This window comes from Camellia sinensis, chromosome 4 (genome assembly GCF_055761805.1).
Source record: "Camellia sinensis isolate YWXY chromosome 4, ASM5576180v1, whole genome shotgun sequence".
In the NCBI taxonomy this organism is placed as follows: Eukaryota; Viridiplantae; Streptophyta; class Magnoliopsida; order Ericales; family Theaceae; genus Camellia; species Camellia sinensis.
In genome coordinates, this window is record NC_138964.1 from 157,822,045 (window position 1) to 157,842,488 (window position 20,444).

The following is a 20,444-nucleotide window of genomic DNA, read 5'->3' on the forward strand; positions in this document are numbered from 1 at the left end:
TTCAAGTTTATTAACAAAATCCTTAACGAATTACTTTTGGATAGGAAGGACTAGAATACTAAATGCTCCAAAATGAAGATTTATTGATATGTTTGGATTTAAAATTGATGGAAATTAAATTAAATTAGATAGAGCTTGATGACATTGCCAATTCATTTTTTTTATATTTAACATTTTTGTTTTTTTTAAACAAGAAGTAAAATAAATTTTCAAAACAAATATAATCATTCAAACACTCAAATTTCTAGTTGCAAGAAGCATAATGAGATAGTTTAGCATGTAAAAAGTATATAAAATTATCTGCATTAATCTTTTACCAATCCATAAACTTCCCCTCCACGTTCTTCAATCTTCATAGAAACCTAAATCATTGAAACTTGGTTCAAGTTTTGGATCCTTGCAGTTGTCTCCTCACCAATGCAGTATAGACACCATCTTCGTCGAGGAGCTCGTCATGAGTGCCACTTTCAACCACTTGACCATCAGAAACAACCGCGACAATGTCTGCACTTTTGACAGTCGAGAGCCTATGCGCGATAACTAGAACCGTCCTTCCCTTCATCAGCGAATCCATAGCATCCTACACAACAGCAACGCATGTATAGTCAACTAAAAATACGAAAAAAAACTTTTAAAAGTAGGTGAGTAATAGTATGTAAGTCGAACTTGGACTTGGTATTCGCTTTCAGCATCAAGAGCACTCGTGGCTTCGTCTAAGAGGAGAATTCTTGGGTTCATTAGAAGAGCTCTTGCAATTGCTACTCTCTGTTTCTGACCTCCTGAAAGCCTCACCCCGCGTTCTCCAACAAAGGTTTGGTATTTTTCGGGGAATTTGGATATGAATTCATCGGCATTCGCCATTTTCTGCAATTATCACAATTAATAATAACAGAATCACGAGTATTTAAAGTTCTGTTGGCAGCAACTTATAAGTTGGCTTTTTTTTCTTTTTTTTTTTTTTAGTGAACTTTTTAATTTTGAGTCGAAAAATTTTACTTTATAAATCTGTCTAGACTAGACAATCCCAATAATTTAAAAAATAAGAAAATATTGAAAAAAATTCAGTAAAGAAGAAAATAAGCCAACTTTTACAAGCTCTTCTGACAAATTTTAGCTTATTTTCATCTTTAGTGAACTTTTTTCAATTAAAAAATTCAGGGTCATCTAGTTTAGACGGATCTTTAAAAAAAAATAAAATTGATATTATTTTTGAAAATGTTCATTAAAGACAAAAAGTGGATATGGCAATCTTACAGCTGCATTTTCCACATCAACACTGCTTGCTTTGCCGTCCAATCCATAAGCAATGTTCTCCTCAATGGAACAGTTGAACAGAACGGGCTCCTGGCTCACTATGCTAATCTGCATTTCAACAGTAGAGTTGTCCATTAGATGTGAAATTTCACTAGACATTGAAAACTGATACAAACATGTTTAGAATTTTCTGTTTGCAGATGTTAGGACAACTTACATTTCTGTGTAGGTGTTCATGGGATATCTCTACTAAAGGAACACCATTCACCAAAATCTTTCCTTTGATAGGGTCATAAAACCTTTCGATCAAGTTTGCTATAGTTGTCTGCAACATCCAATTAAAAGATATGAGTCATGATGCACATGCCCAATCCCTCTATTCTCAAAATCTTAACATATTTGCGCATAAGATGGCATGCATATTTTTCTTTTTTGGGTTTGAAGGAAATATTTTTAAACATGGTTGGACCATCTGGTTGACTGGTCTGGGTTCTAGACCAAATAAACCCTTGAATCCATTTTAGATAAAAAACCGGGTTTTTTTTTTTGGTATGGTTAAACCAGATATCTGTTTGAATCGGTAGCCTGTTCAAGAAAATCGATTGAACACTCAAAGGCTCAAACGCACGATCTAGTCACTGCAAACATTGTAAAAATCCACACGAAATCTCATGATTGGTATTCAAGTATAATTAACTTTTTTTAACAAACATTCAATGACCCTTAACTCGGATCCTTTTCTGGTTTGGCGAATGGCCTGAGTTTGAAAACGTTGGAAAGAAAAATGCATAAACATGAATCCATTACTAATCTTTAATAATATATTACCTTCCCACCACCACTTGGACCGACCAGAGCAACCTTTGAACCAGGCTGCAGTTTTAATGTTATTCCCTAATTCACAGAATGAGTCATGGTTCTATCAGAACACTCAAATTTAAAGCCAAATAGTGTGTTCAATCTGAAAGAAGTCAGGGAGAGATCATTACCTTGAGCACCATATCGTTTGGTCGCGAGGGATAGGCAAACCAGACATCGTCTAACTCCACTTCCGCATCTTGACCACTACAATAGATGACAATCAATACATTATCACTTTTGGACATTGCATTGTCATAAACATAATCTGGTCCTTTACGCATAATTCACAATTATCGTTCTATTTTTTATTCAAATTTGACAGTGAAGTGTGTTAGTCATAATTAACAAAAAGAGAAAGAGATCAAGATGGAAAATTTAAAAAAATCAACCCCAAAGGACATTTGTTTCCTGATTTTGGCATGGATGAGTCGCGATCCAGAAGCTGGAAAACCCGCCTACTAGCTCCTGCAGCTTTCATTGCTACTGTGTATAATCCAGATAGTCCAGACACCGATGATCCCACTGCCCCCCCAAAAAAGACATTTGTGTTGTGTTAACTAATAATCAGATCTTCAAACTATCTCAAATGAATCCTTGTTAAAATGCTAGTATCTATTCCACTTTATTTGAATGTGGATAATAATGAGGGTGTATACCTGTGAGGCTGTAAAGAATGAATGATGTAAGATCACCTGGGGTCATAAAGCCTTGGATTGTTATATAGGCTCCATAGATAACTACTACAATAACGGATAGTGTTGAAGCTGCATTTAAACCTCCGAAGAACAATCCAACTACTTTCTGCAGCAGAAAACAACTTCAATTTGTGCACGCATGTGAAGAGAGAGAGAGAGAGAGACTCACAGCTTGTTTAAGTCCAAGATTTAATGTCTCATCAATTTTCTCTGCGTAGCGTGAAATTTCATATTCTTCTTGAGCAAAAGATCTCACTGTGCGTATGGCACCGAAAGTTTCCTAAACAACAATTGCAGATTTTGCGGAAAATGAATAGTACTAAGTAATAACGAAAACTTATGTATTATTGATTGATTGATAGTTGTGTATATTACAAGTACAAGGATTCCTATTATATAGGAGAGGATTTGAGAGTAGGTGAGGAGTAGGTGGAGGGTAGGTGAAGGTAGTAGGTGAGGAGTAGGTAGGTGAAGGTAGTAGGTGAGTGGTAAATTCTAACAGCCCCCCGCAAACTCAAGGAGGATAGAAACTAACCAACTTGAGTTTGGAGAGAGGAACAAAACAAGAAAATACATAAAAATAAAATAAATAAAAAAAAAGATAGGAGACACTGTATGGTCGTGTCAGACCATTGGTGAAAATACTGAAATGTGGTGTCATAACGTGGTAGAGGACACTGGATGGTGGTGTCATAACGTTGTAGAGGACACTGTATGGTGGTGTCATAATGGTGTAGAGGACACTGTATAGGGGTGTCATAACGTGGTAGAGGACACTGGAGGGGTGTGTCATAACGTTGTAGAGGACACTGTATGCTAACCGGAATCAATGTCGGGACAGTTTATAGGGTCATGTCGGACCGTTGGAAAAGCTAACCGGAATCAAATGTCGGGACAGTTTATAGGGTCATGTCGGACCGTTAGAAAAGCTAACCGGAATCAAATGTCGGGACAGTTTATGGGGTCATGTCGGACCGTTGCAAAAGCTGCACCCTCAAAAGGTGTGCCCAATTTTTCAAAAGGCGTGCCATCAAAAGGCGTGCCCACTTTATCAAAAGATGTGCCATGAAAAGGCGTGCCAGTTTGTCGGGCGTCAAGAGGCGCGCGATGCGCGTGGCTGCCTCGGCTATAAGACAGAGGCTGAGGCTGAGGCTGAGGCAAAAACACCTGCGAGAGATATTCTGAGAGAGATTTCTGAGAGAGATTCTGTATAACACTCTGTTGCCTAGAAAATGGCTTCATCGTCTTCCCGCGGGCTGCTCACCCTCTTTCCCGACCTCAATGAGTCAACGAGAGAGAGAACTGGTGCGGTGGCACTGGAAACTCATCCAAGCGCCCCGGAGTTTGCTCCGTTGAACTTTCTGATGCGGTCGGTGGAGCAAAGAATGGCAGTGCAGTCGGATGTGGAGGCCAATCAGTATACTCTGAAGGCATGTGTGGAAAGCATGACGGCGGTTACAAATTTGTCGAACCGGCTGCAGAGTAGGACAAATGAGGTGCAGCATTTAAACTCCCAGCTGGCTCTGCTCCAACGCATGTATAAGGATGCGCGAGCAGAGATAAGCGTGCTAAAGGCAGAAAACAAGGAACTGAAGCGGAAGGCCACCGTGATGTTCCGATTTGGAGGGCCGCCATATGCTGCAGGGGAAGAGTATGGGGGAGTGAACGTACTTGGTGGACAAGGAAGTTCCGAGGCAGCACCGTCAAGGACCGCCCAGGACGGAGGCAAAAAAAAGAGACCTGCAGCAGAGTAAAAAATCCCACTGTGGGTGTGGGTGTTTTGTTTTGGTTTGTGTTTTTTTTTTTTTTTTTTTTTTTTTTTTTTTTTTTTGTGTGTTGTTGTAAAATGGTGATCGGGGTGAGCCCCAACATGAATAAAATGAGTGTGGTAGCAGTTCTTCTTCTTCTGCTGTTGTGTTTTTTTTTTTTTTTTTGTTGAATAAAAAATAATAATACAATAAAATAGAGAAAGAAAACAGAGAAAAAGAAGATGATGGGTGTGCAAAACAGTGTGTGGTTCGTGTCCGGGTCAAAAGATGGAATAAAAATAAATATAAAAAAATATGAGTGGGTAACAAGTGTAGGTATGGATGTGTATAAAATAAGAAGAAAATAAATGAGTGGAGAAGGGTGGTGTGTAAAGTGTGAAATGTAATGATGAAATGTGTGTGCGCCTGTGTAAAGTGTGAAATGTAATGATGAAATGTGTGTGCGCCTCGTGTATGGGTGCCCAACTGCCCCCCCTCAAAATGCAACCCGAGAGAGAGAGCCTGTTTTTTTTTTTTTTTTTTTTTTTTTTTTTTTTTTTTTTTAGAAAACCGTGCTTGTGTGTTGGGTGTGTGAGTGTTAGAGAGCATGCCCGAGGGAGGGGGCTAGGACAGTGACTGAGATAGAAGAAGCTCGCGTATGTGTAGAGGTCCGGCGGGCGGCCAAGGCGAGGTTGCCACCCGCCGGTGAAGCAGAATGACTAGGTTGTTAACCTTGCTCTGATACCATGTAAGAATTTATGTATTATTGATTGATTGATAGTTGTGTATATTAGAAGTACAAGGATTCCTATTATATAGGAGAGGATTTGAGAGTAGGTGAGGAGTAGGTGGAGGGTAGGTGAAGGTAGTAGGTGAGGAGTAGGTAGGTGAAGGTAGTAGGTGAGTGGTAAATTCTAACACTTACTGTACAAATGGACTTTTTGAGGAATATTTCAAAGTGTTTATAATATTATTAGGCCATGTTTGATTCACAACACTAATAGTGAGGTATTAATAATCCTATTAAATTAGTGTGGTATTAGTTATCCCACCCCTACCCCATTACTAATAATCCTACAAATTTGTTGGATTAATTATCCATTGGATTAATAATCCTAAACTAAAATGTCAAAACAAACATAGGATGATTGGGCCCACGGATTAATAATCCCAATCCTATGCTTTAATCCTTTCAATCAAACATGCCATTAATGTGTAGTTTAGTCAATTTACAACTTGTATACTCCACAACTGGCATATATCTAACAAATGCCTTTGCAGTTGTCCTATATAAGCACACTTGAGTCTCTTTTCCTATGTCTAACTATATATTTAAGAGAATTCTTCCATTTCCTTATTTTGAAACACTAGATTTTTTATGTTAAGGTTGATCTTCATGAGCAATGAAACCAATATAAAGAAGATATATTCCCAACCCTAAATTATTGTTCTCTAACCCTTTCCCATCACACCATTAAATTGGTTCAGTGCTTGAGAGATTGTAAGGTCTAACAACAAACAATTTTAAATTTGAAATATTCAAGTTTCAACATAGAGAAAACTAAAATTTCTATTGTCACCAACAAACCTCAGCAATTGAGGCAGCGACGGCAGCAGCAGATTGAGTACTGTGAGATAGTTCGCGAAGAAAGCGACCAAATTGGCGGACAGCAATAGAGATGGCTGGAACAACAGCCAAAGATAATACTGAAGACAAAAAATCAAACAAGAAATTAAAATGAGCACATTACAATGAGGATGATATATAAATATAGTTCACGGTTTGGTTGTAAATGATAGAGCAATTACATGTTAATTTCCATGATGTTGCAAACATGAATGCGAGACCGATCACTGAAGTAGAAAGATTCCTTAGGGCCTCGGAGAGATTGGTAGTTGCTGCATTTTTTATGATCTGTGTATCTTCAGATAGCCTACTTAGGAGTTCACCGGTTCGAATAATGTCAAAGAAGGCTATTTCCTGCAAAGTTATTAGCTGCTGTGAAAAACCTTTCCATCGAAAGTGTCATAAAATTCATAATGCCATTAAATTGCCAAGCATATGTAGAGAAGGACAAAGAAATGTCATTCTCTTAGTAACAAATGGAATTCAAAAGATACGGGAAAAAAACAATCATGGAACTTGTGAAGATAACTGAACTTGGTGAATGAGGTGACTGAACAAGTTATTTCTCAACCGTGCAACAACCCTTTCGCTAGCAGAAGAAAACAACCATGCCCGAAGTGCTGTGCAGATCGACCTGCAAAGAAGAATAGGATAAATAAGCCCCTGAAATGACAATTGTACATGACTCGGAATATTACTGATATTGATGGCAAGAAATTTAGAAATGGTCATACCCGACTATGACAATTAGAAAGATATATAGTATGGTGTTCTTGACTTCGTCCCATGCTTCATCTTTCTGTTGAGGTGTTTGGATATCTCTCGACACAATGTCAATTACTTTCCCACCGAATTTCGGCTGCAACATGAACATTTCCAAGTTAAAAAAATAAAATAAAAAATCAATACTGTGTGTCTCTTAATTGGATATGGTGTTGAACTACACTATCAAATACAAGCTCGTGCATACAAATAGAAAAATTTCATACAATCAATATACTTGACATGGATGCGATCAACAGAGCAACCGTAGCGAGAATCAATTTTCCTGTATCAGGCTTTGCCTGCCAAGTAATGAGATGTTATTAACTTCATGTATTTCAAACAGTAACAAAACCGGATAATTTCCACTTACAAGTGCTAGTACTCTACCAAACCCGACATTTGCAGCCTGAATTTTCCAAGAAAGTTAGCAACTTAACCCATGGAAATGAATATTATATCAAAGATTTGAAATTGCAAGGTCTAACAGAAACTGCAATTACCGGTACTGCATCTCCATGCTCAAGGTCTGTTTGAAGACCGTTTTCCACGGCATCATTTCTCTTTCTCCCCCATGTAAAAGCACAAAAAACAAAGAAAGTAAAAAACAAATAATTGGGAAAATTCAAGAATTGCAAAGTCATAAATATGGATTTGAGAAGGGGATATAGAAGAAACCCAGTTTTTTTGGGTCAAGTTTTTGTGTGGATCTAAAACACAAACAGTTGTTGAGCACTGCGAAAGTGACCCAAGAATTTTATACTGAATCATCAACCTATACTAAGCAAATTTAGTGGAATAAACCAGAGTGGGCATAAATCTCAAGAAATTACATATGGAAAGGAATCAAGACTTGGGGTTTATCTAAACAGATCAAACTTAACATGACCCATCAGTCAAAAACTCAATAGTTAAGTATCAAAATCCCGCACTGCACTAGAATATTCTATATGGGCAACTCCATAAACCAAAACAAAACAGAACCCAATAACTGAATTTGGTTATGTTTTCGTTTTCTATTTCGTTTGACAAAATATTTTTTAAAACAGTACTCATAATTCTTTTTTCTAAAAACAACTCACTAGAAGAAATGCCAAAAAATTGTTTTGGGTTCTGAAAACTGCACAAAAATTAAACACAAATGAAAAGTTTTAGAATTTTTCGTTGTTTTGTTTCAAAAACATAACATGTTAGGAATTCATAACACCTAACCACGATCCTTTAAAACAAACACACAAGAATTATAAATCAAACACATACACAAAAACAATACATAAATATTAGGATTATGTAACAAGTGCAGAAATAACATAAATACCTTACTTCAACACCCAAAAAAAAAAAAAAACAAAAAAAAAAAAACAAAAAATGAAAAGAAGGAAAACAAAAACACAATCAAACATTCACATACAAAGAGGCTACAAATGGGTAACTGAAAAGTGAAAAGATTAGTTACCTCTTTGTTTAGGAGAGGAGTTCTCTCACTTCCAAAGCCATGCATCCCTGAGGACCTGTTCATTGTTGTTTCTCGTCTATTCCCACAAAGAATAACACAGTGAAGAAGATACTATTCAATATGGTGTGGGTTTTATTTTCAAATTCCATATAGCATGTCAACACAAAATTTGATTCTTCTTGTGTATAGCTTCCACACACAAAAAGACTTGGAAATTGAGGTCGTTTTTAGTCTCTGCTGCAATACTATAAAAAAAAGCTTCCACGTTTTGTGATCTTTCACTGTGTCTCATGTGGAGAGAGAAAATTTGTGTGGAATTAAACTTCCATGTAATGGGTATTTTTTATTACGGGTACAATTTGGGCGGATTCGGACGGATTGAGAGGTTATTTAAGTCCAATTTAAGTTGTGTTAAGATCTATTCAAGCTCGTCTAAGCTCGAATTGTAACTGAGATTGTCTGGCCAAGCTTGACCCGAGTTAAACACGAATTGTCTGAGTTGTCCGAATTGTAAATGATTTTTTTTTTTTTTTTTACAGCTACATTATTAAATTATTAAAATCTAAATCTATTTACAATTTTTTTTAATAGAAAATCATTAAAACCATCAAAATAAATAATTTATATAATGTAAGAGAGATGCCACTATAGTAGTCCTTACAATTTATGAGTGAAAATAAAAAGAAAAAAAGTTAAAATTTTATGTTATTTGTATATATAATATATATTCAATATGATTTAATAATATAAATTACCTTAATATCATGTAATGATTAATAATTTATATGTATATTTAATATTTTTATATATCTATATATGTATAATTCGGGTTTCGGGTTGCTTGGATTGTTTGACGTCTTTGCTCAAGCCCGCTCAAATTTAATTCGGGCTTTTGAATTTTTGCCCAAGCCCATACCGAATTTAAAAATATTTTGTCCCAGCCCTAAAAAAATTCAGGTTGAGTTCGAATTGCTCAGGTTGAGCGCGCCCAAGTTGCACCCCTATTTTTTATACAACGACATAGAATTTGAGAAATTGAGTGTGTGGTTCAAATTCAACGTTAGCTCCCCATTTTATAAAATAAAATAATTTTTGTTTATGTATTTATAATTTTTTGGTAAAACTTATTTTTTTGTTTGAATGACTTTGATTATGAAATTTACGAGATAGATGGTTAAGGTGCGACTTCACATTGAGGCCTACAAAAGAGATATGGAGACGTATGGAGAGGTTAAGGTGTATAAGGGAGTTTATCCCAATTCACCCAACCTGTCATAGGAAAAAAAATACATATACATAACAGCGACACGGTATCATTAGCCTTCGTTTGGTAATGACTTTTTTTAGTTGACTTTTTGACTTTTTTGACTTCTTTAGCTTGAGATTTTTTTGTTTGTTTGATAGTCTTAATTGGCTTTTTTGGCTTTTTAGTTTTGTAATAGTGGTTTTTTTTGTCTTTATGTGATTTTTGTCTTTTTGTAATTTTTTAACTTTTTTTTTGTCCTTTTGTGATTATTTAGCCAAATATGATAACCAAACATCACCTTAGTATCACTGTTTAATTATTTCTTATATTTTACTTTTCATATATATATGACAAGGCAGTTATTGAGTTAACCCTCCACATAATGTAATTTTTTTTTTTTTATTGGTGATACCATATAATCCATATTGTTGTTACATTGAATTTTTATTCTTGTCTAAAAGCTAATTATCTAATTTTTTAGAAATTTTATAGTGGCAAAATAATAATGATAAAATTATGAGAAATTTAACATATTATGAAAATTTAGATAGTTTCAAAACATTTGTCATATGAGTTGAGCTTCTCTCAAGTTCTCTGGCTTGTGGGGGCGTATCACGCATCTTGTTTTGAAATTTAAATCGTTCATTTTATAAGACTCTCCTTATATATATTTATGAAAAAATTTAGGCCGATCCAATGGATTGATAATATAAATTAGGTCAATCCAATACATTTATGAAAAAAATTAGGTCGATCTGATGTATCGATGATATACATGAAAAGCCTTAAAAATGAACAGTTTAGATCATTAAAACATAACTCATAATAGGACTATGGAACCCTCAAGTTCGAATTTAAATTTTTGAGAATTAGAGCTTGTTTTGGAAGTGCTACCATAGCACACTTTTATTTATTTATTTATAATCTTTTCTGAGTCATATCATCTCTTTATTTTTTTGTATATCTTTCCATAAAAAGTTAAAAATATACTTATTTAACACTTTTCGAACAACCATTTAACTCCAAAATGCACAATTATTGAAAGTAATTGAATTATTAATACATTTGACTAGTGAGATTTACGTACTAATATATTGTTTTATTATTAAGAGGCAGCTTGCCTCCCATCCTTAATCGAATTGGACGGTGTTGTTCGGCCTGTAGGGGTTCACCACGGGACTTATTTTGATAATCTGAACTGTTTAATGTGTAGAACTCGCCGAGTACTATATGTCTGTAAAAAATCACGTTGATCGGATATCGATAGCTAACTCATCTTATCAATTTTTTGTCAGCCATTAATCTGTTCACCGTTCATTTTTTTTATTTTATACAAAACTGATTTGATCACATAGCTATTGAAATTCGATCAATATGATTTTTTACAGGCATATAATATTCGACGAGTTCTACACATTGGCGGTTCGGATTATCAAAATAGGACTTGTGGTGGGCTTCCACAGCCCGAACAACACCGTCCAGTCTGATTAAGGATTGGAGGCAAGCTGCTCCCTATTATTACTTAGTAATATCACAAGTCAATAATTGACATGGGTAAATTAAAAAATAAGATTTCATTAAAATACGAATTTTCCCTTATAGTTTTGAAAATTATATTCCACCCCCTGAGGTTTCTAATTTCATAACAAATCGCTCATTTTATTAATAAATCATCAAGTCAATTAAGAATTTTTAATGATGTTAAAAATATGTTTCAATTAATAATTTAGGTAATTTTATTATGGTATAGGAGAGTAATTATGAATTTTATTTTTTTAGTTAATTCTGTTAAATAAAAAATTCTAATAAGCGGATATTTGTAATTTTTCAAATCACAGAGACAATCTGTATTTTAAGCAAACCTCAGAGGCGTATTTGTAATTTACCCTAATGACATTGATATGAGGGGTTTAAATAATTAAAATTTTGTTCTCAAAACAAATGAAAGTATTTTTTTTGTTTATAAAAATTTAATAAATTTTATAAATTATCCATAATTTTTTATAAATAAAAATAGACACTAAAACGATTTCTTATTTATAATTCCAATTTTTTTATAACAATAAATAATAAATAGATAACTGTTGTTAACATTTTTTTTAGATGGAAAAGCACAATGCTTAATATATGATATATCATAAACTATATTGGAGTACAAAATAAATATCAAAAGGGATAAAAAGAACTTTCATGTAGCAAGAATACGAGTTTCCACGTAAGGAGAAAAACAAACCTTTACACAAGGAGGAGAAACTTTTCATGAAAGGAGAAAACCTCTACATAGAGAGATTTTATTGCAAAAAAAATAAAAAAATAAAAGCGAACCAAAAAACAAAACAAAACAAAATGATCACCCATAAACAAACAACACCAATCACCTTCACGATCCATTCATTGTTGTAACTGGTAGCAGTGGTACCTTAATCCTCGCCTCTACATTACAAAATAAAATATTCTGAATATGAGGTGGTCGTCTAACGTATAATAACATGTTTAATAGCATTAGATCTCGATCATGAATTAGATTTGAGTTTAGATTTGAAAGTTTCCTCGGTGGCAAGTCGATGATGGAGATAAGAGGAACGGTAGTGGCTAACATAGTGATAGAAACCGCAAGAAAAGAAACAGAGGAAAAATGAAGGTTAAAGACACCACTCTCTCCCCCTAGAAAGCAAAGAAAAAGAAAGCGACTAAGATTTGAGAGAGAGAGATCTCTCGGAGAGAACAACTCTTGTTAACACAAATGTTACTAAATGGACACTAATTTTATATTGCCAAGTCTATGTTTGAAAACAACTTTACGATTTTTTTTTTTTTTGGGGTCTAATTAGATTTTATAATCAACATTAAAAAAAAAAAATCTTAAAAACGTTGACAAAACATGGATGGAAAGCTAGCCTAATTATTTTTTTTTTAAATTTTTTTTGTATCTCTCTCAATATGAAGTTCTTAGTTGTAGTGAGTTTATTTATTTTATTATGAACTCTTTCTTATGCTGGTTGTTATGATTTTAGATGAGTGTTGTTGAATTATAATTATTCATTTTGATATAATTTTGGGTAATTTTCCTTGCATGACAATTTTGTCTCATTACACCTCATTTCTAATTACACCACAATCAAAAATTCAGATTATTTATTTATTTTCTCTTTACACTTGTCATAATACTTAGCTTGCCCTTATCATCTTTACCCTGTCTTTTCAAACCCTGAATCTCACTCCTAACTTCAGTAGCCACCGTCGAGCCAAGGTTCTCTCCTCGCAGCCTCGTACTTGCGTCCGTCCTTGTAGGCCTTCGGGTCTACTTTTAGGCTCAATTTTGATAATCCGAACCGTTCGTATTTTATAATTTATTCAGTATATCATACCTGTAAAAAATCAAGTTGATCGGATATCAGAAAGCATGTGTTCGAAAAATTGAACTAAAAACTATTTTTTAAAGAATTTAATAAACAGTTTTCCGAACACATACTTTCTGATATCCGATCAACTTGATTTTTTACAGGTATGATATACTGAATAAATCATAAAATATGAACGGTTCGAATTATCAAAATTGGGACTAAAAATAGACCCGAAGGCCTGCAAGGACGGGCGCAAGGATGAGAGCTGCAAGGAGAGGATCCTCTCGGCACCTCCAGCGACAACATTTGCCGTCAAATCCAATCACCAAACCACAGTCCCTCATTCCACCGGCGGGTCCCCTCTTCTTGTGACCACCCTTTACCACTGCCTTCCCCTGCTGACTGTCACTTTTTCTCTGGGGGATTAAAGTCTCGTTTGGGAACCCTCTATTTTAGTCAAAAAGTTATTAAATTAACTAAAAAGTTATCAACTCATACCAAAAAGTCAAAGATTCTCTCTTCAATTCACTTTTTGCACATCTTTTCGTAAAAAGCCGAAAAATCATCTCAAACATACTAGTTTTTTGGGCAAATTACATATACACCCCTCGAGGTTTGGCTAAATTACAAATACCCCCCTGAGGTTTGAGAAATTACGAATTCCCCCCTGAATGCTATATTTGCATAAGAAATTAGGGGGTAATTTGTTATGAAATATAAACCTCAGGGGGTAAATTGTTATGAAAATACAAACCTCAGGGGGCGGGATGTAATTTCCGAAACCTCAGGGGGGTATCTGTAATTTAACCAAACCTCGAGGGGTGTATATGTAATTTGCCCTAGTTTTTTTTAGCTCATATTTTAGCCAAATAACCAAAAAGTTACTAAATTAGCCTGTTCCCAAACGAGGCCTAAGTTTTGAAAACACATCTTTGTGTTTTCAAAAATTTTACAATAAGTTAATTGAAATCGTGTAAGTGTCAGGCCAGTCATGTTTTCAGAACAAGAATTTAAGCCGACTTCAGAGAACTACTTATGTTTGGAAGATAAGTTTAAAACAACTCACACTTGAGAAATTTGTTCGAAAATAACATTGTTTGGTAATAAAAAATAAAAACTACACAAACTATGAAGCATGGATATTTCAAAAATATTGCCGTACTTGTACCGGATACTTATTGGGTATTGATACTCGAACTGATAGGACTGCATGCGTACTCGGTACTCGAAATACATATTGGATATTTTTTATATATTCTTTGGCAGTTGAGTATTCCATGAGTACTTTATGGGTACATCGGGAGTACACAAAGTTATGAGAATTTGGTGGGGGTACGTTTAATTTATCAGAGAGTTCTTCTTTACTTGATGTGCCAGTGATGAAAGATGTATTATTCAATGATGAAGTTGATGGAAAAGAAAACTAAAGTTTCAAATTTTTAAATTTTACTTAGCTTGCTTTTGGAATGAAACTTTATTTTGTAATTTTTCTATTTAATGGCAATAAAATAGCTTCTAGACTTTGTTTTGGTATTGGTATTGGTATTGGTATTGGTTAACTATGATTTCTCTATTAGTTTTGTCATTTCTCCTTTTAGTTTTAGTATTGAATTTTGATTTGTAAATTGAATTTCAAACTATAAATTATAAAAAATAAAAAATTTATTGAGACACCTCAGCAGTACCAGTATCCTATATTTTTTTAGGTCTTACTGTATCAATGTACTCGTATCATATCCGCACCAGTATCTGTACCCGCACCCACGCTCCATGTAGTACAGAAATCATGCAAAAATATTGACCACAAAGAGGACATTGAAGAATGCTAACAATTAACCCAACAAGAAATACCCGAAAATTTCACAACCCACATAGGGCATTCACTCCAACTTATAGTATTGACACTGATCACATAACCTATATACATAAACCTAATAAAAACCCTTGAAAAAAAAATTAACAACAAAACATATAATCAATGGTTAATTTAATTAGCATAGTCAGAAAACAAAAGCAACAAAACTTAGTCTCAAAGCTTTAATAACAATCCGTAAGCAAAATTGTATAGATTCAAAATGAAGAGAAGATTACCCAACATGAAATACACTTAAATTTCACAACGCATATAGGGCATTCAGTCCAACATATAAACACATAATGAATGATTATATAAACACATAATGAATGATTAATTGAAAATGTAAAAAAAACAAAATATCAAAAAAGCTTCAATATAACAATCTGTAAGCAGAAAATTGTATAGATTCAAAACCCAGAATTGCTTGAAGACTGTCACCAGTGTCCAAGACGTGTACTTGATTGGTGCGACACTCATCTTTGCCGTAACCACCGAAAACGTAGAGAAGCTTTCCCCCTCTAATGGCGTTGCAGGTGTGTCCCCACCTCTTTCCTGGCCCACATCCTTCCCCCACCGTGCTCTGTATCTGCAACTTTTCCCACCTCATTTTCGAGATTGAAAGGTACCCAGAACCCAAGAACATGAAATTTTCCGGCAAAAGAAAATTGGAGAGAAAGAAGAGAGAGATTGGATTGTGTATGTTCTGATTTGTGAATTTGGGGACTTGGGTTTTAAGGGTGTTCGGTACAGTTCATGCAAACTCAGAGAAGCAGCCACTAACAAGTGTCACAGTTGGGAACAAGTGTCACTGTTTGGTGGGGAGGGGGAAGATGAAAATATTTCAAAGATTGAGGGGTCATTTGGGGAATACAGAAATGTCAAGTGAGAAATAGGAGAATTGTGTTTACACCTCACTTTGGTCACCGTCAAATTATAAATTTTTGAAAAATTAAAAAAAAAAAACTGAGAGTTTTAAATCTTTAAATCATAATTTTTTAATTATTTTAATTTAATATTTTAATTTTAAAGTAATATTATAATGCCAACCATTCATTAGTTATAACTAACCGAACATGGACAATTTAGACTATTTAATTTAAATTTTTTTAGTGTTATTGGTAGTGGTTGAGCCAAGAAATTAAGTTAAAAAGGATACATATTAATTATAATTTTTTATTTTAAAAAAAAATCATGAGCAACATTAAAATAATAATAATTTTATGAGATAAATTTAAACATAAAAAATTACATATTCATTATTAATAAGAACAAATCAAAATTCTATAATAGTGTGAAATAGCTCGGCGTAGGATGATGATGTAAGTTTGCAATTTTAGCACAAAAAATTATGAATCAAAATTTTTATTTTTAAAAAATAAAAACACATAATTTATAGCACAAATTATTATAAAATCTATTTAATTTTTATTTGACAGAAAAATATTAAAGAGATGACATTGCTTTTAAATGATGTGTTTTGAACGAAAATTATTAAACAGTCTTAGAGTATCATATGACGTTGCCTACGAGATGCTTAAAGTATAGAAAATCACAAATTACAAAGTGGTATGTCAATTACTTGAAGATAATGAGTTCATTATATCTAATTTATAATATTTTTTGTTACACTATTGATTTAAACTTACATAAACAATATCACATAGTGTTTCCAAAATATCAAATAACTACTTGTTGTGAACAATATAATAAACCCTCAGTTAAAGAACATGTTAAGAAAAAAAGAGAATACATTTTATACATGACAATAACAAATTTTTTTTTTTTTTCAAAACTGAGGGGGGACGTGACCCCCCTGACCCTGTTGTGCCTCTGCACCCGGTTATTGGATGTAGGAGTGTTAAACGAACCAAACTATTCGATCTTGACTCGTGTTCAGTTTGTTAAAAACTTTTTTGAGATCGATTCGTTAATATAAACAAGCTAAGTTAGAATATAATTTTTAAGTTTTCAAGTCAAGTTTGAACAACAATTAAATACTCAGCTCGATAAATTTATATGCATTATAAAAAATTATCTATTCAAGCTCGATCGTGGCTTGTTAAAAATTTATCAAAAATCGACTCATTAGGTAAATAGCCCAAATTTTAAAATAATTTTAAGCTCATTACATTATCAAACCAAGTTTGAATAATATATTTCTTGTCTCGACTCAAATCAACACGACTTGTTTTTAGCTTTAATTGGACGACAATAGTGAAAATGGATTGAGAAGGTACATAGGAGTGGTTGTGAGTTGGGAATGGAAAGAGTAGTGATGGCCGAAAAAAAAAGATAAATGAATGACACTGGATTAAGAAAGATGAGGAGTGGTGATAGGCGATGGTATAAGAAAAAGAAGTGGTTGTCAATAATAATGAAGAAAAAAATGATTAAATTATCTAAATTATCATTTTTTTTCTTTTATTAGAACTAGCAGATATATACCAATGGTTAAAAATAATATTATTTTAAAAGTTTATGGTTTAAATTGAAACAATTAAAATTTTATGATTTGATTTATATTGAGGTCAAATCTTGGGAAATTTTTTAATTTAAAATAAATATTTATAGATAAAGAAATGTTGGAGTTGTTATGTTGATTTTTAGACAAATAAATAATTAATATAGAGTAATGTACATTATTACAGGTAAATTCATAAATTATGTTGTATAAATCTCAAGCTTTTTTTTTTTCCCTTCTCAATTGATATACCCTTAATTAAAATTATTTTAAAGATACTGAATAATTGTAAATAAATTATATATAATAAAATTTTCTTTTGGTGTGTTTTAAAGTCATTTTTGTTATAAGAAAAGATATTAGAATTGAGCGAATCCAGAGAATGTAAGTTAGGCCCATTACCTTGGACTAGTGGCAGTTATAAATTTGGGGCCTAGTTTTGGATAGCCCATATTAGTTCAATGCTATATACATTTTAAATATTAAATTTTTATGCGGAGCTTACCAATTAGTCCTATATACAAATTTTAAAAATCTATTTAATCCCAAAACAAAATACTTGTGCCAATTAGTCCTATATATTTGTAATTATTATCAAAAAAATTTATTATTTTTTTTAAAATTTACAGACGCTGCTACATCCCACTACTGTCGGACTTCTGTCAGACGGTCACCGGAGACTTGCCGGAATGTTCAATATCAATGGGAAGTCGCCGGAGTATCGCCGGAAGTTTACAGGAGTGTTTTGAACGTCAATGGAAGTCGACGGAATGTCCAGAATGTTTGCTAGACGTTAAAAATATCGTTAGAGGGTCACTAGAATGTCCAAAATATTGCTCGAAAAAAAAGAATAAATAGAGAAATTAGAGTGAAAAAACATAGCAAAATGTGCTAAATATTGATAGACTAAAAGGAAAAAAAATGTAACGATAAAAAACAACAATAATGAGAAAAAACATGTTATTTTTCAATTTTTGTAGGGTTTAAGCAAATAATCTCCAATATTGATCAAACTGAAAAGCAGGCTTTGAAACTGTAAAATGTTATAGTTTCAAAATAAAAATCTATTAAGCATTTATCCTTATTAATCAAACTGAAAAACATGTTATGAAATTGTAAAATTTTACAGTTCTAAAGAATGTTATAAAACTGTAAAATTTTGTAGTTTTAAACCATGATTCATCCCAATACCAAAAAAAAATTGAAACTGCAAAATTTTACAGTTTTCACTACCTGTAACTAAAATTCGAAAACAACTTGTTCAGAACTTGAAAAATTTCTTCGTTAAAATAGGAAAAGAGAAGTGTATAGCAGAGAAAATGTAGAAAAATTAAGAGATTGAAGGAGAGAGGCAGACATAGAGAGATGATTATATTTTGGCAACTATTTTTTATTTAGATCTAACCGGATTTAATGCACATCAGATCTAAGTAGATCTACTTATTTTCTTCATCGGAAACATATATTTTTCACCGTTGGTGAGGGTGAAGTAAGGAGTTGGCTGTCGGTGGTTGCCGGTGAACCCTAATCGATAGTAGTCATCGGTCGCCGGTGATTATATATCAGAAAGGGAAAGAGAAAGAGAAAGAGAAGAAGTAAGATCTGGTTACCCGTCGACGATTGCTGGAAATCAGAAAGAAGAAGAGGTACAAAAGAACAAAGGCTGAGAAGAAAAAAAACGTTATAGGATTTTTGAGTGTAAACAAAAGGTTGTGAAACTAAAAAGGTTGTGGGACTAAATAGGTCACACCTTTTTCAAAGAGGACTTCTTAGTAATTTGCCTAAGTTTTTATTATTATATCAAATCTAAAAAAAGTTTTGTCATTATATGTTATGTCAGTGATTTTTTTTTTTAAATAATTTTTTTTATCTTGTAAATAAATTTTTCTCATATTTTGCCAGATTGTTTTTGATTTTGAGTTTTTTCATGTACTCTTAACATAAATATTGATTGTTTGATGATTGGGCATCAAAGCATAGTTCTAAATCGCGGTATCGGCTGACGTAACGATATCGATCGCGGAGTATCGGTATTGGTAGTATCGGCCGGTACGTATCGGGAATCGGGCGTCGCGACCGTGAAATTTTAAAAATCATTAACAATCCCTCTAAAACTAAATTTTATGCATTTTTTTTTGACTCTTTTAACTTTAATTTGTTATATTTTAATCAAAATTTCGTTATGTAGGAACATTTTTGACTAATTTTCAACTAAATGATATGTATTTATTTTTGGTATATGTTAAACTTTTAATAAAAAAATTGATTTGAATATTTATTTTTTCTTGTATTGAGAAAAATATATATATATATTAATACAAATAGAGGTATAGGTGTATAAACAAATAAATAGAAAAAAAAAAAAAAAAACCTTAAACATTTGAATCTACAAATCCACCATAAACCTATGCACCTCCATGTAGCCAAGTACCTCTCTCTTCTTATCCATCTCAATCTCAGACTCCCAATGCACCTCATATATATCCACTTCAATATCAAGCTTTCATACCATAATACAACCACCTCTCTCTCTCTCTCCCTCCCTCCCTCCCTCCCTCCCTCTCTCTCACTCAAAATATTGACCCGAAGTTGCAGAAGAAAAACAGGTGAATTTCATCAAAGAAAAAAAAAACAGAGCATGCTTTATACAAAGCAAACAGAGGCAAAACATATATATATATATATATATATATAAATCGAACTGTTTATATATTTTGCAGGTGCTTTGCTCTATATATAAACAGAGCATGCCTTCTCTATATATAAACAGAGCATGACTTTTGCAGGTGCTTTGCTCCACTTTTACAGCTGCTTTGCTTTGCTTTGGTCGATTATTTTTTGCTTCGTATCGGCTGTATCGGAAATATATCGCTCACGTATCGGATTCAGGTCGATACGTAGCGGGAATCGGCCGTTACGGACGCGAAATTCATTCTCATCGGTATACCGGTGAGTATCCGACTCGGTGGTGGCATATTCCGGTACGAACCGGCCGGTACGGAACGTACCGGCCGATATTTAGAACCTTGCATCAAAGCCTTTTCTACTGATAATTGTAATATTTTATTTTATTTTGCCAATCAATAAGAAAGTAACTATTAATGTGAGAAGAATTACAATAATCTCGAAACC

At 33.4% G+C, this 20,444-nt stretch overlaps 1 protein-coding gene across 7 annotated transcripts; it reads right to left on the reverse strand.

Annotated features, from left to right (window-relative positions):
* Positions 1–144: 144 nt before the first annotated feature.
* LOC114262919 (ABC transporter B family member 25) lies at positions 145–8,626 on the reverse strand. 7 transcript variants are annotated; one of them, XM_082866677.1, is made up of 17 exons: positions 8,404–8,626; positions 7,451–7,510; positions 7,321–7,356; positions 7,175–7,249; positions 6,920–7,044; positions 6,720–6,819; positions 6,368–6,539; positions 6,147–6,265; positions 2,980–3,090; positions 2,772–2,916; positions 2,505–2,637; positions 2,244–2,319; positions 2,083–2,148; positions 1,472–1,579; positions 1,255–1,362; positions 667–864; positions 145–580 (listed from the first exon to the last, which is right to left on the reverse strand). In XM_082866677.1, exons 1-17 carry the CDS (start codon positions 8,464–8,466, stop codon positions 383–385), a joined length of 1,893 nt encoding a protein of 630 aa, XP_082722803.1. In that variant the 5' UTR covers positions 8,467–8,626; the 3' UTR covers positions 145–382. The 7 variants fall into 7 exon arrangements, with proteins under 7 accessions (XP_082722803.1, XP_082722808.1, XP_082722807.1 ...); XM_082866682.1 differs by having other exon boundaries at positions 2,808–2,916; positions 8,404–8,598; XM_082866681.1 differs by lacking the exon at positions 7,321–7,356 and having other exon boundaries at positions 8,404–8,575.
* Positions 8,627–20,444: the final 11,818 nt, after the last annotated feature.

Bases quoted from the DNA above. Each gene is read 5' to 3' on its own strand.
- LOC114262919 (XM_082866676.1), bottom strand. From the start codon at position 7,591: ATGACTTTGCAATTCTTGAATTTTCCCAATTATTTGTTTTTTACTTTC. The intron at 7,250-7,320 runs GTAAGTGGAAAT...ATTACTTGGCAG, and splicing joins TTGGTAGAGTACTAGCACTT to GCAAAGCCTGATACAGGAAA. The intron at 6,540-6,719 runs GTTCAGTTATCT...ATAACTTTGCAG, and splicing joins TCAGTCACCTCATTCACCAA to GAAATAGCCTTCTTTGACAT.